This window comes from Chiloscyllium plagiosum, chromosome 3 (genome assembly GCF_004010195.1).
Source record: "Chiloscyllium plagiosum isolate BGI_BamShark_2017 chromosome 3, ASM401019v2, whole genome shotgun sequence".
Taxonomy (NCBI): Eukaryota; Metazoa; Chordata; class Chondrichthyes; order Orectolobiformes; family Hemiscylliidae; genus Chiloscyllium; species Chiloscyllium plagiosum.
Window position 1 is genome coordinate 120,441 of NC_057712.1, and position 11,507 is coordinate 131,947.

Here is an 11,507-nt window from a genome sequence, read left to right on the forward strand (position 1 = left end):
ACATTGGAACCAACTACATAGGAAGGGAAAGGGTTGAGATTCTGAAGGGGGATTACAGAGAGTTAGGCAGAAATTTAAAAAGGAGGTCCTCGAGAGGAGTAATATCTGGATTACTCTCAGTGCTACGAGCTAGTGAGGGCAGGAGTAGGAGGATAGAGCAGATGAATGCATGGCTGAGGAGCTGGTGTATGGGAGAACGATTCACACTTTTGGATCATTGGAATCTCTACTGGGGTAGAAGTGACCTGTACAAGAAGGACGCATTGCACCTAAATTGGAAGGGGACTACTATACTGGTAGGGAAATTTGGTAGAGCTGCTCGGGAGGATTTAGACAAGTAAGGTGGGGGTGGGACCCAGGGAGATAGTGAGAAAAGAGATCGATCTAAGACTGGTACAGTTGAGACCAGTAGCGAGTCAAACAGTCAGGGCAGGCAGGGACAAGGTAGGACTAATAAATTAAACTGCATTTATTTCAACGCAAGGGGCCTAAAAGGGAAGGCAGATGAACTCAGGGCATGGTTAGGAACATGGGACTGGATATCATAGCAATTACAGAAACATGGCTCAGGGTTGGCAGCATAATGTCCAGGATACAAATGCTACAGGAAGGATAGAAAGGGAGGCAAGAGAGGAGGGAGAGTTTGCATTTTTGATAAGGGATAGCATTACAGCTGTGCTGAGGGAGGATATTCCCAGAAATAAATCCAGAGATGTTACTTGGGTGGAACTGAAAAATAAAGGATGATCACCTTATTGGGATTGTATTATAGACCCCCTAATAGTCAGAGGGAAATTTAGAAACAAACTTCTAAGGCGATCTTAGCTCCTAAGAGTAATGATAGTATTAGGCAAGAACTTTCGAAAGCTAATTGGGGGCAGATGTTCATAGGTCAAGGGACGAGTGGATCTAAGAATAATACGGTAATTATGGTAGGGGATTTCAACTTTCCAAACATCGACTGGGACTGCCATAGTGTTAAAGGTTTAGATGGAAGGAATTTGTAAGAAAAAGAAGGAAGCATATGTAAGGTATAGACAGGATAGATCAAGTGAACCCTTAGAAGAGTATAAAGGAAGTAGGAGTATACTTAAGGAGGAAATCAGGAGGGCAAAAAGGCGTAACCAGGGAGAGAATAGGACCCCTCAAAGATCAGCAAGGCAGCCTTTGTGTGGAGCCACAGAAAACAGGGGAGATACTAAATGAGTATTTTGCATCAGTATTTACTGTGGGAAAGGATATGGAAGATAAAGACTGCAGGGAAATAGATGGTGACATCTCGTAAAATATCCAGATTAGAGGAGGAAGTGCTGGATGTCTTGAAATGCATGAATGTGGATAAATCCCCAGGACCTGATCGGGGTACCTGAGAACTCTGTGGGAAGCTACAGAAGTGACTGCTGGGCCTCTTGCTGAGATATTTGTATCAATAGTCACAGGTGAGGTGCCAGAAAACTGGAGGTTGGCAAACATGGTGCCACTATTTAAGAAGGGTGGTAAGGACAAGCCAGGGAACTATAGACCAGTGAACCTGACCTCGGTCGTGGGCAAGTTGCTGGAAGTAATCATGAGGGACAGGATGTACATGTATTTGGAAAGGCAAGGGATAGTCAACATGGCTTTGTGCATGGGAAATCATGTCTCACAAACTTGATTGAGTTATCGGAAGTAGTATCAAAGAGGATGGATGAGGGCAAAGCGGTAGATGTGGTCTATATGGACTTCAGTAAGGTGTTCGACAAGGTTCCCCATGGGAGACTGATTAGCAAGGTTAGATCTCATGGAATACAGGGAGAACTAGCCATTTGGATACAGAACTGACTCAAAAGGTAGAAGACAGAGGGATGTTTTTCAGACTGGAGGCCTGTGACCAGTGGAGTGCCACAAGGATCAGTGCTGGGTCTTCTACTTCTTGTCATTTACATAAAATGATTTGGATGCGAGCAGAAGAGGTACAGTTAGTAAGTTTGCAGATGAAAGCAAAATTGTAGGTGTAGCGGACAGTCAAGAGGGTTACCTCAGATTACAACAGGATCTTTACCAGATGGGTCAATGGGCTGAGAAGTGGCAGATGGAGTTTAATTCAGATAAATGGAAAGTGCTGCATTTTGGGAAAGCAAATCTTAGCAGTACTTGTACACTTAATGGTAAGGTCCTAGAGAATGTTGCTGAACAAAGAGACCTTGGAGTGCAGGTTCATAGCTCCTTGAAAGTGGTAGATAGGATAGTGAAGAAGGCGTTTGGTATGTTTTCCTTTAATGATCAGAGTATTAAGTACAAGAGTTGGGAGGTCATGTTGCGACTGTACAGGACATTGGTTAGGCCACTATTGGAATATTGCGTGCAATTCTGGTCTCCTTCCTATCGGAAAGATGTTGCGAAACTTGAAAGGGTTCAGAAAAGATTTACAAGGATATTGCCAGGATTGGAGGATTTGCGCTATAGGGAGGCTGAACAGGTTGGGGCTGTTTTCCCTGAAGCGTCGGAGGCTGAGGGGTGACCTTTTAGAGGTTTACAAAATTATGGGGGGCATGGATAGGATAAATAGACAAAGTCTTTTACCTGAGGTCAGGATGCCCAGAACTAGAGGGCATAGGTTTAGGGTGAGGGGAAAGATATAAAAGAGACCTAAGGGATGACCTTTTCATGCAGAGGGTGGTACGTATATGAAATGAGCTGTCAGAGGATGTGGTGGAGGCTGGTACAATTGCAACATTGAAGAGGCATTTAGATGGGTATATGAATAGGAAGGGTTTGGAGGGATGTGGGCTGGGTGCTGGCAGGTGGGACTAGATTGGGTTGGGACATCTGGTCGGCATGGACGGGGTTGGACCGAAGGGTCTGTTTCCATGCTGTACACTTCTATGACTCTATAGGTGCTATCTCTGCCTATTGTTTACTCTCACCCTATCTGCTATATATAAAAAACATACTTTTCTTAGTTACCATGAGTGAGAAGGGTCACTGGACCCAAAAATGTTAAGCTCATTCCTGATTGAAGGGCTTTTACTCAAAATGTCAATTTTCCTACTCCTTCAATGTTGCCTGACCTGCTATGCTTTTCCAGCACCACTCAAAATATTGACCCAAAAATGTTAAGTCTGATTTCTCTTTACCGCTGCTGCCAGACCTGCTGAGATTTTCCAGCAATTTCTGGTTTTGTTTCACATCTCCAACCTGGCAGTGCACACCCCTCCTGGGGAAGCAGCGGCAGGCTGGAAATAGACCAAGTTGAGCAAATGCCGAAGCAGATAGGTCAGAAGGCAATTGTATTAACAGAAGCTGGCTAGAATCCTTGGATCAATTACAGAATTGAAAATATACTGAGAGCTGCACAAAAGCCTCAAACAAGTACCCAAATACATGTTAAAAAAAAACCATAGACCAGCTAAGCATCTTTTAAACTTGCCTGTCTAACACGAGACTAAAGATTTCCACTGGCTCTTGATTCTTTGAAGGAGCCACGAACCACACATCCCTCAAGAGCTGGCCCAACTCCATCTAAGGAGCATGCTGATCTGAAATCCCCACCCCTGCAATTGAGCTCGCCAAGTTGGGAAATGTTGTATGCAAGCTCACCAGCAGTCACCTTGTTCCTTGCTGACAAAAATGGTAGTACTTCGGAATGGGGCTGTAAATCCGGGAATGGTGTTTTACCCACCTTTTGCCTCTATTCTGAATGGCAATCTGGCCCCAAGCATGACGTGTGGATTTAAATCACATAATCCTTTTTACTTACGTGGTACCAGACATCAAAAATGGAGTTCGGACACCTTCAACGAGGACAACATTTCTTAAACCTGGTTTTGCTAGAGTTTTCTTACTGGTCGCTTGCACTGTTGACAGAATTTTAAGTCAACATAGACTCATGATACTAAAACTTTTAAGAATCAAGTACTAAGTTGATAAGTAAATGTATGCTGGTTATTAGCAAAATTATTATGAAAGCACTGTACCTTGAGGCAGAGGGGGAGATACTGAACTCAACAAACGTGCATCTAGTTTCAAAAGAATAAGAGCATCAATAACCATTGCATCTCGTCTCTTCACAGACATCAGAAACTCATTGAAATGCTCTATTTTTAAAAAAATTCTCAAAATAGACACAAGAATCTTTACATAATTATTTGATTAGGGCTTGAAATCTGAAATTTTCCCACCAACTCCCTCGAAATACCTTTGTCTTTTTTTAAAATGCCAAATGCCTTTGTGATCAACCTTACTTTAATAATCCTGTAAAACATTTTGCAGCAAAATAACCACGTCAGTGCTATTAATTGACCCAAAAATCCTCTTATTAACCCTTTCACAGTATTTGCCACTTGGTGTTCTGACATCAACTAGCCTTCTTGCTAATATTCCTGCTCAATGTTTCTCACCTTGACTTTCCCACAAGCCATTTCCCTGTATGCTGCTTCTAGTCCCAACTTCTCACCTGTCTTTTTCCCTTCTCTCTTTCCCATGTGGCCTCAGAATAAGTGGAGAACCCAGCAGAGATGAGGGTAATGAAGGGAAGTGGTGTGTGGAATGACCAACAAGTGAGCCACAGGAACGACAAGTGATTAGATTACTTACAGTGTGGAAACAGGCCCTTCAGCCCAACAAGTCCACACCGACCCGGCGAAGCACAACCCACCCATACATTTACTCCTTTACCTAACACTACGGGCAATTTAGCATGGCCAATTCACCTGACCTGCACATCTTTGGACTGTGGGAGGAAACCGGAGCACCCGGAGAAAACCCACGCAGACACGGGGAGAATGTGCAAACTCCACACAGTCAGTCGCCTGAGGCGGGAACTGAACCAAGGTCTCTGACGCTGTGAGGCAGCAGTGCTAACCACTGTGCCACCGTGCCACCCTAAGTGTTAACACAGCTTCAGGATCCAGGAACTGAACCAATGAATTTTGTTAATTAATGTGACCCAGTTAATCATGACACGTTTGTATTGTAGCTCTAAGTTCTTGGTATGGAAAATTTATCAGCATTTTGTTCATAGAATAGTCGGGCAGTAAACATCATTTTGCTACTAAGATGAGCACACTTGCAATAATTAAGTGCATGGCTTTTAATGGATTGATTCATTGATTTGTCATGTGTACCCAGTTATAGTGAAAAGCTTTGCTTATAAACAGTACAAGCAGATCACAGTAAGCAAGGCTGTATAGATCAAAAGACTGAAGTTGAGGCATCTAGGTTATATTGCACAACGTGTGCGCTAGGCAAATTCAGCATTATCTGATGCTCGACAGTCCATAGTGGCCAGAAAGAAGCTGTTCCTGAACCTGTTGGTACATGCGTTCAGGCATCTGTATCTTTTGCCTGATGGAAGATATTGTTGGAGATCATTACTGGGGTGCTATGTTGGCAGCCTTTCCGCGGCAGCAAACCATGTAAATGGAGCCCGTGGATGGAAGACCGGCTTCCATGATGGCCTGAGCTGTGCACATCACCTTCTGTAGTTTCTTATTGTCCTAGGCAGAACAGTTGCTATACCAGGCCATTATGTACATGACAGTATGCACTCAATGGCGCATCTGTAGAAGTTGGTGAGGGTCCTTACAGACATGCCAAATTTCCTGAACTGCCTGAGGAAGAAGAGGTGTTGTTGTGCCTTCTTGACCATTGCATCTACGTGGGAAGTCCAGGACAGGTTGTCAGTTATTGTCACCCCAAGGAACTTGATGCCTACCACCCTTTCAAACTCAGCTCCCTTGATGTATAGAACATAGAACACTACAGCACAGAACAGGCCCTTCGGCCCACGATGTTGTGCCGAACATTTGTCCTAGCTTAAGCAGCCATCCATGTACCTATCCAATTGCCGCTTAAAGGTCGCCAATGATTCTGACTCTGCAACTCCCACAGGCAGCGCATTCCATGCCCCCACCACTCTCTGGGTAAAGAACCTACCCCTGACATCCCCCCTATACCTTCCACCCTTCACCTTAAATTTATGTCCCCTTGTAACACTCTGTACCCGGGGAAAAAGTTTCTGACTGTCTACTCTACCTATTCCTCTGATCATCTTATAAACCTCCATCAAGTCACCCCTCATCCTTCGCCGTTCCAACGAGAAAAGGCCGAGAACTCTCAACCTATCCTCGTACGACTTCCTCTCCATTCCAGGCAACATCCTGGTAAATCTTCTCTGCAAAGCAGAGAAATGACATCCAGTGAGAGTGAGTAGACTGTTGTTGGGATGAGGTGAAGGAGCCTCTTGGCAAAACCACATCGTCTCCAACCTCATCCGTGTTGGCAGATGTCGTTGGTGATGGTGGGGAGGGCTAATGGAGGGGGGGGTGAAGAGGAGGAACTCAAGCGGCTGCTGCCTGCACCTGTCTTCAAAGGGACCACTTTCAAGAAGAGGTGGTGAGCTTTGCACCCAAGAGAGCATCACGAGGAGAGATCAGGGGCTTGTCCACACTTCCACCCACTTCCCCCTTGGCTCAAAGCTGAAGGCACTTGCTGAGATGCAAGTCCCTCAGTGCTGCCAGACTTCAAAATTCCTTTGGAGCTGCTTCTTGGGAGCTTTTTCTGACAGTCAAGTTCCCACCTCAAATCATGCTCTCGGACCGGTTAGCCAGTTTTCTATCCAATTGGCTAAATTTCCCTCTATTCCATGCCTCCTGACTTTCCGCATAAGCCTCCCATGGAGAACCTTATCAAATGCCTTACTAAAATCCATGTACACTACATCCACTGCTCTACCCTCATCCACCTCCTCAAAGAATTAATATCGGGGTGAGTTCTTTTTTTCTGAAGTCAATGATCAGTTCTTTAGTTTTGCCGACGTTGAGAGAGAAGTTGTTCTATTGCAAAACGCCATCTAGCCCTCCATCACCCTTCTGTATTTTGACTCATCATCATCAGATAACTGCCCCAATACAGTGGCGTTGTCAGCAAATTTGTTGGTGACATTCATTTGGAATTTGGCAACACAGTCATGGGTGTACAGGGAGTTCAGTTGGGAGCTGACGACACATCCTTGGAGGAGGGTCCAGTGTTGAGTGTTATTGTGGCGGTGCAGTTACACATCTTGTTGCACAACCATGCAGCATAGATGGAACACTGCTATGTAGTGGTGAGAATTTTAAAATTAAGGTGCAACTTAACCAAGAGCCAATGTAGCTCAGTGAGTACACAGGTGAAGGGTGGTCAGTGTTGTCCTAAAACTCGGCAAGTAATTTGGATAACTTCAAACTTTTGAAAGGGAGAATACAGGAGACCACTCGTATGCATTGTCACATTCAAAATTACTGTTTAAAAAAAAGCATGAATGAGATTTTCAGCAGCAGTTCAGCTGGATAGCAGCAACGTCAGGTATGGGTACAGAAATGGCACTAGTTGGCCCCAGTATTGATGTGGCTATGTAGTTGGTGCTTATTTTCAGAAAAATATAAACAGCAAGGTTACAAAGAGCTTCATTTGGTCTCATAGTTTTACCAGGAAAGGAAATAGAGTTAGCAGGGAGGAAATGGAATTTGGAGTGGGGAATGAAGATGATAGCTTCTATTTTCACAATTTATTCGAAGGAAATTTCTAAAACTAAACATTGAAATTTCATTGTATAAAACATTGTTGCAATTTTAAATCACTGAAGAAATAGCTAACTTTAACGCAAGTTCCATACTTAATGCCCTCAGAACTCTAGGATTCTGATCATTTTCAGCATCAGTCTGAAATACTGAATGTTAATATCAGGGGAGCATTCATAAGGTTGTTGTAGCTTCGTAATGATTTCCCTAAACTGATCATAACTGACGCAACAAGAAATAAAATTACATAAAATTTCTGTATGGCGATGCGGAATACGGTGGCACAGTGGTTAGCACTGCTGCCTCACAGCGCCAGAGACCCGGGTTCAATTCCCGCCTCAGGCGACTGACTGTGTGGAGTTTGCACGTTCTCCCCGTGTCTGCGTGGGTTTCCTCCGGGTGCTCCGGTTTCCTCCCACAGTCCAAAGATGTGCAGGGTCAGGTGAATTGGCCATACTAAATTGCCCATAGTGTTAGGTAAGGGGTAAATGTAGGGGTATGGGTGGGTTTCGCTTTGGCGGGTCGGTGTGGACTTGTTGGGCCGAATGGCCTGTTTCCACACTGTAATCTAATCTAATCTAATCTAATCTAATCTAAACGTAGATACAGAATACACGTTATGCAGTAGTCATACATCTCTCCCCTTTTTTTCCACTGCAGTATGAGGTTGAGGAAGCAGTGGGGCGGATCTATTCTCACATCTTAATCATGTCCACAAAAAGACAGACCACTTTTCCCTCTTCATGCTCTTCCACCAGCACCAAAGCATCTAAAGCCTCCCCATTAACATAGTGATTGGGAACTCTTCAGTGTCAGTCAAGGTGAACCTACATTCTCTTACGCAGTGGTTTCATACATGAATACTCCAGAGGTGCCATCAATGACAAAATCAGACAGCAAAACAAAGATTTGTCAATGAAGTGAAATAGAAGGCCTTTGCCCAACTTCTGGGAAGTAAAATAAATTGGGATTTGAGGAGATAGGTGCTGAAGGACCTGAGCAAATAAGATGGGCTAAAGGTCCTCTTTCTGTGCTGTAATACTCTTGTGATTCTATTAAGATAAAATAGGCTCATTTGTAAAGTGTTGCTCAAAAAAGGGGAGAATCTTGCAGTGATCCTGATTCAACTGCAATATGTTACAATTGTGTATTTATATTTGAACATATTTTGTCCCAAAATGTTAACTTGTAACATTACTTGTACGTAGTTATCAAGCATGTTCATTTTGGATAGAAATGAGATTGTTGTTCACATTTTCCTTTAACACTTAAAATAGGAGCACAAACAAGCATTGCCCAACCCCTGCTAACTTCCCCTTCCCAATTCCAGAGCATGGAATTTTGGCAAGAGGTACACCCACCTGGTTAGGTAAAAAAAAACATCAGTGATGGTGGGACCTTGGTACCCCAAGGAAAAAAAAAATCAACAGGAAGTGGATATTAAATCTCATATTAAGAACTATTTTGTTGAAATGAAGATATTGCAAAATAGTACAGTATACATACTTACTTAACTTTGTTGCCCATGCAACACTGACTGGGATATTTCTGAATGTGCAACCCAACATGGAAGCCATGATTAAAAGGTTAAGTTCTAATGAAAGAAAGCAAATATTGATCAGGACAAAGTACTCAACAATCTAAATAAGTCTATTTTTCTACACCAGGAACAATTTGAACAAGATGTACAAGTCAATTCCTGGACACTATATAGGAAAAGGGCAAATTACTTCAGATTCTGGAATCTAGACTGAACAAAAATGCAGGAAATCACAGCAGGTCAAGCAGCATCTGTGGAGAGACACATGACACTTTGATTAGGAGACAAGGATGGTCATTCCTACGTTGCTTGGCAAGCATGTCAATGGCACAGCTTTAAAATCTCCATTGATTTGGAGATAATTCTGAAAGACAGGATTTATGATTACTTGGAAAACTATCGTTTGATTGGAGATATTCAGCAAGGCTTTGAGGGGGGCAGGTCAGACCTCAGAAACCTTATTGAATTCTTTAAGGATGTGACAAAACACATTGATGAAGGTAGAGCAGTGGATGAGGTGTATGTGGATTTTAACAAGACATTTGATCAGGTTCTCATAGTCGGCTCATTGGAAAAGTAAGGAGGCATGGGATACAGGGAAACCTGAATGTCTGGATACAGAATTGGCTGGCTCACAGAAGACAGAGTGGTGACAGATGGAAAGTATTCCGCCTGGAGTTCGGTGACCAGTAGTGTTCCGCAGGGATTAGTTCTGGGACCTCTGCTTTCTGAGATTTTTATAAATGACTTGCATGAGGAAGTGGAAGGGTTGGTTACTAAGTTTGCCGATGACACAAAGGGGTGGAGTTGTGGATAGTGTGGAGGGCTGTTGGTAGGTTGCAATGGGACATGAAGAGTAGGGCTGAGACGTGGCAGATGGAGTTCAACCTTGAAAAAAGTGTGGTCATTCACTTTTGAAGGTTGAATTTAAATGCAGAATACAGGGTTAATGGCAGAATTCTTGGCAGTGTGAAGGAACAGAGAGATCCTGGGGTCCATGTCCACAGATCCCTCAAAGCTGCCACCCAGGTTGACAGGTTTGTTAAGGCGGCGTATGGTGTGTTGGCTTTCATTAGCCGGGGGATTGAGTTTAAGAGCCGTAAGGTTATGCTGCAGCTTTGTAGAGTCCTGGTTGAACCACACTTGGAATATTGTGTTCATAGAACATAGAAATGTACAGCACAGAACAGGTCCTTTGGCCCACGATGTTTTGACGAGGATTACTCCTAATCTAAAATAAAATAACCTAACCTACGTACCCCTCAATTCACTGCTGGCCATGTGCATGTCCAGCAGCTGCTTAAATGTCCCTAATGACTCTGCTTCCACAGACAACTCTGGTGAGGCATTCCATGCATTCACAACTGTCTGTGTAAACAACTTACTTCTGATATCTCCTCTACACTTTCCTCCTAATATCTTAAAACTATGACCCCTTTATGAATGAGCTTACCATCAGGAACTTTATCAAATGCCTTGAAGAGAGCTTCCAATTGTTCTAAATCTGTTTCTCAGGTATTGCTGTACATTAGGAGGTCATCTGGGTGCACTACATAATTAGATAGTCCTGCCACTGTCTGGTTCACCAGCCCTTGAAAGGTAGTGAGGCATTTTGGACGGCTTGACTTGACACCGGTGCAACTTATTCAGAGATGGTTTTACTTACTCTATCTATGCAATCTTCCAACCAGATCATCGGTCGGAGTCAGCTCTGATCATCTAAGTCATTTATAAAAAACTCCAGAGAGCAGAGGCCCAAGAACAGAGCACTGCGGGACACCACTCACTACTGACCTCCAAACAGAATACTTTCCATCTACAACCACTCTCTGCCTTCTGTCAGCCAGCCAATTCTGAATCTAGACAGCCAAGTCTAGACAGGAATTCTTGGACATCATCAGAAATATACACATAGACAAAGAAGAAACCATGATATAATTCGACGTGACGGCACTGTTCACTTCGATTGACAAAACCCTAGCCAGAGAAACAATAGCCAACCTACTGGACATACAGAACAGAAAACAGGACGCTGAACCTATCAACAAAGACGGCATACTTAAACTACTGGACTTGTGCCTCACAACACACTTCACATCCAACAACCAGATATACGAACAAATCAACGGAACACCCATGGGATCACAAATCTCGGGACTCATAGCAGAGGCAATTATGCAAAGGTTAGAACAAACAGTCCTACCACAAATTCAACCCAAACTCTGGGGCAGATATGTCGATGACACGTTTGTAATCATTAAAAACACAGAAATAGAAAAAACACACCTATACAAGGTATTCGCCAAAAACGGATACCCGCGCAACTTCATCAACAAATGCCTAAGAGAAAGACCACGGAATGAGGACATACCACAACCAAAAGGACTAGCCACACTACCATACATCAGGAGCATCTCGGAACTGAC

The 11,507-nt window shown here is 43.5% G+C and overlaps 1 protein-coding gene across 7 annotated transcripts in view; it reads right to left on the reverse strand.

Moving 5' to 3' along the window:
* The window catches only part of hadhb (hydroxyacyl-CoA dehydrogenase trifunctional multienzyme complex subunit beta), a 78,212-nt gene that overhangs the window by 59,772 nt on the left and 6,933 nt on the right, over window positions 1-11,507 (reverse strand). For 5 of the 7 annotated variants that reach the window (XM_043675785.1, XM_043675776.1, XM_043675794.1 and 2 more), the window contains exons 2-4: window positions 9,052-9,135; window positions 3,957-3,998; window positions 3,740-3,836 (exon numbers count right to left, since the gene is read on the reverse strand). In XM_043675785.1, coding sequence (XP_043531720.1) covers window positions 3,740-3,836; window positions 3,957-3,998; window positions 9,052-9,118 — 206 coding nt within the window. In that variant the 5' untranslated portion in view covers window positions 9,119-9,135. Of the gene's footprint in view, window positions 1-3,739; window positions 3,837-3,956; window positions 3,999-9,051; window positions 9,136-9,271; window positions 9,333-11,507 lie in introns of all 7 variants that reach the window. The other 2 variants (XM_043675819.1, XM_043675803.1) reach the window with 1 other exon arrangement.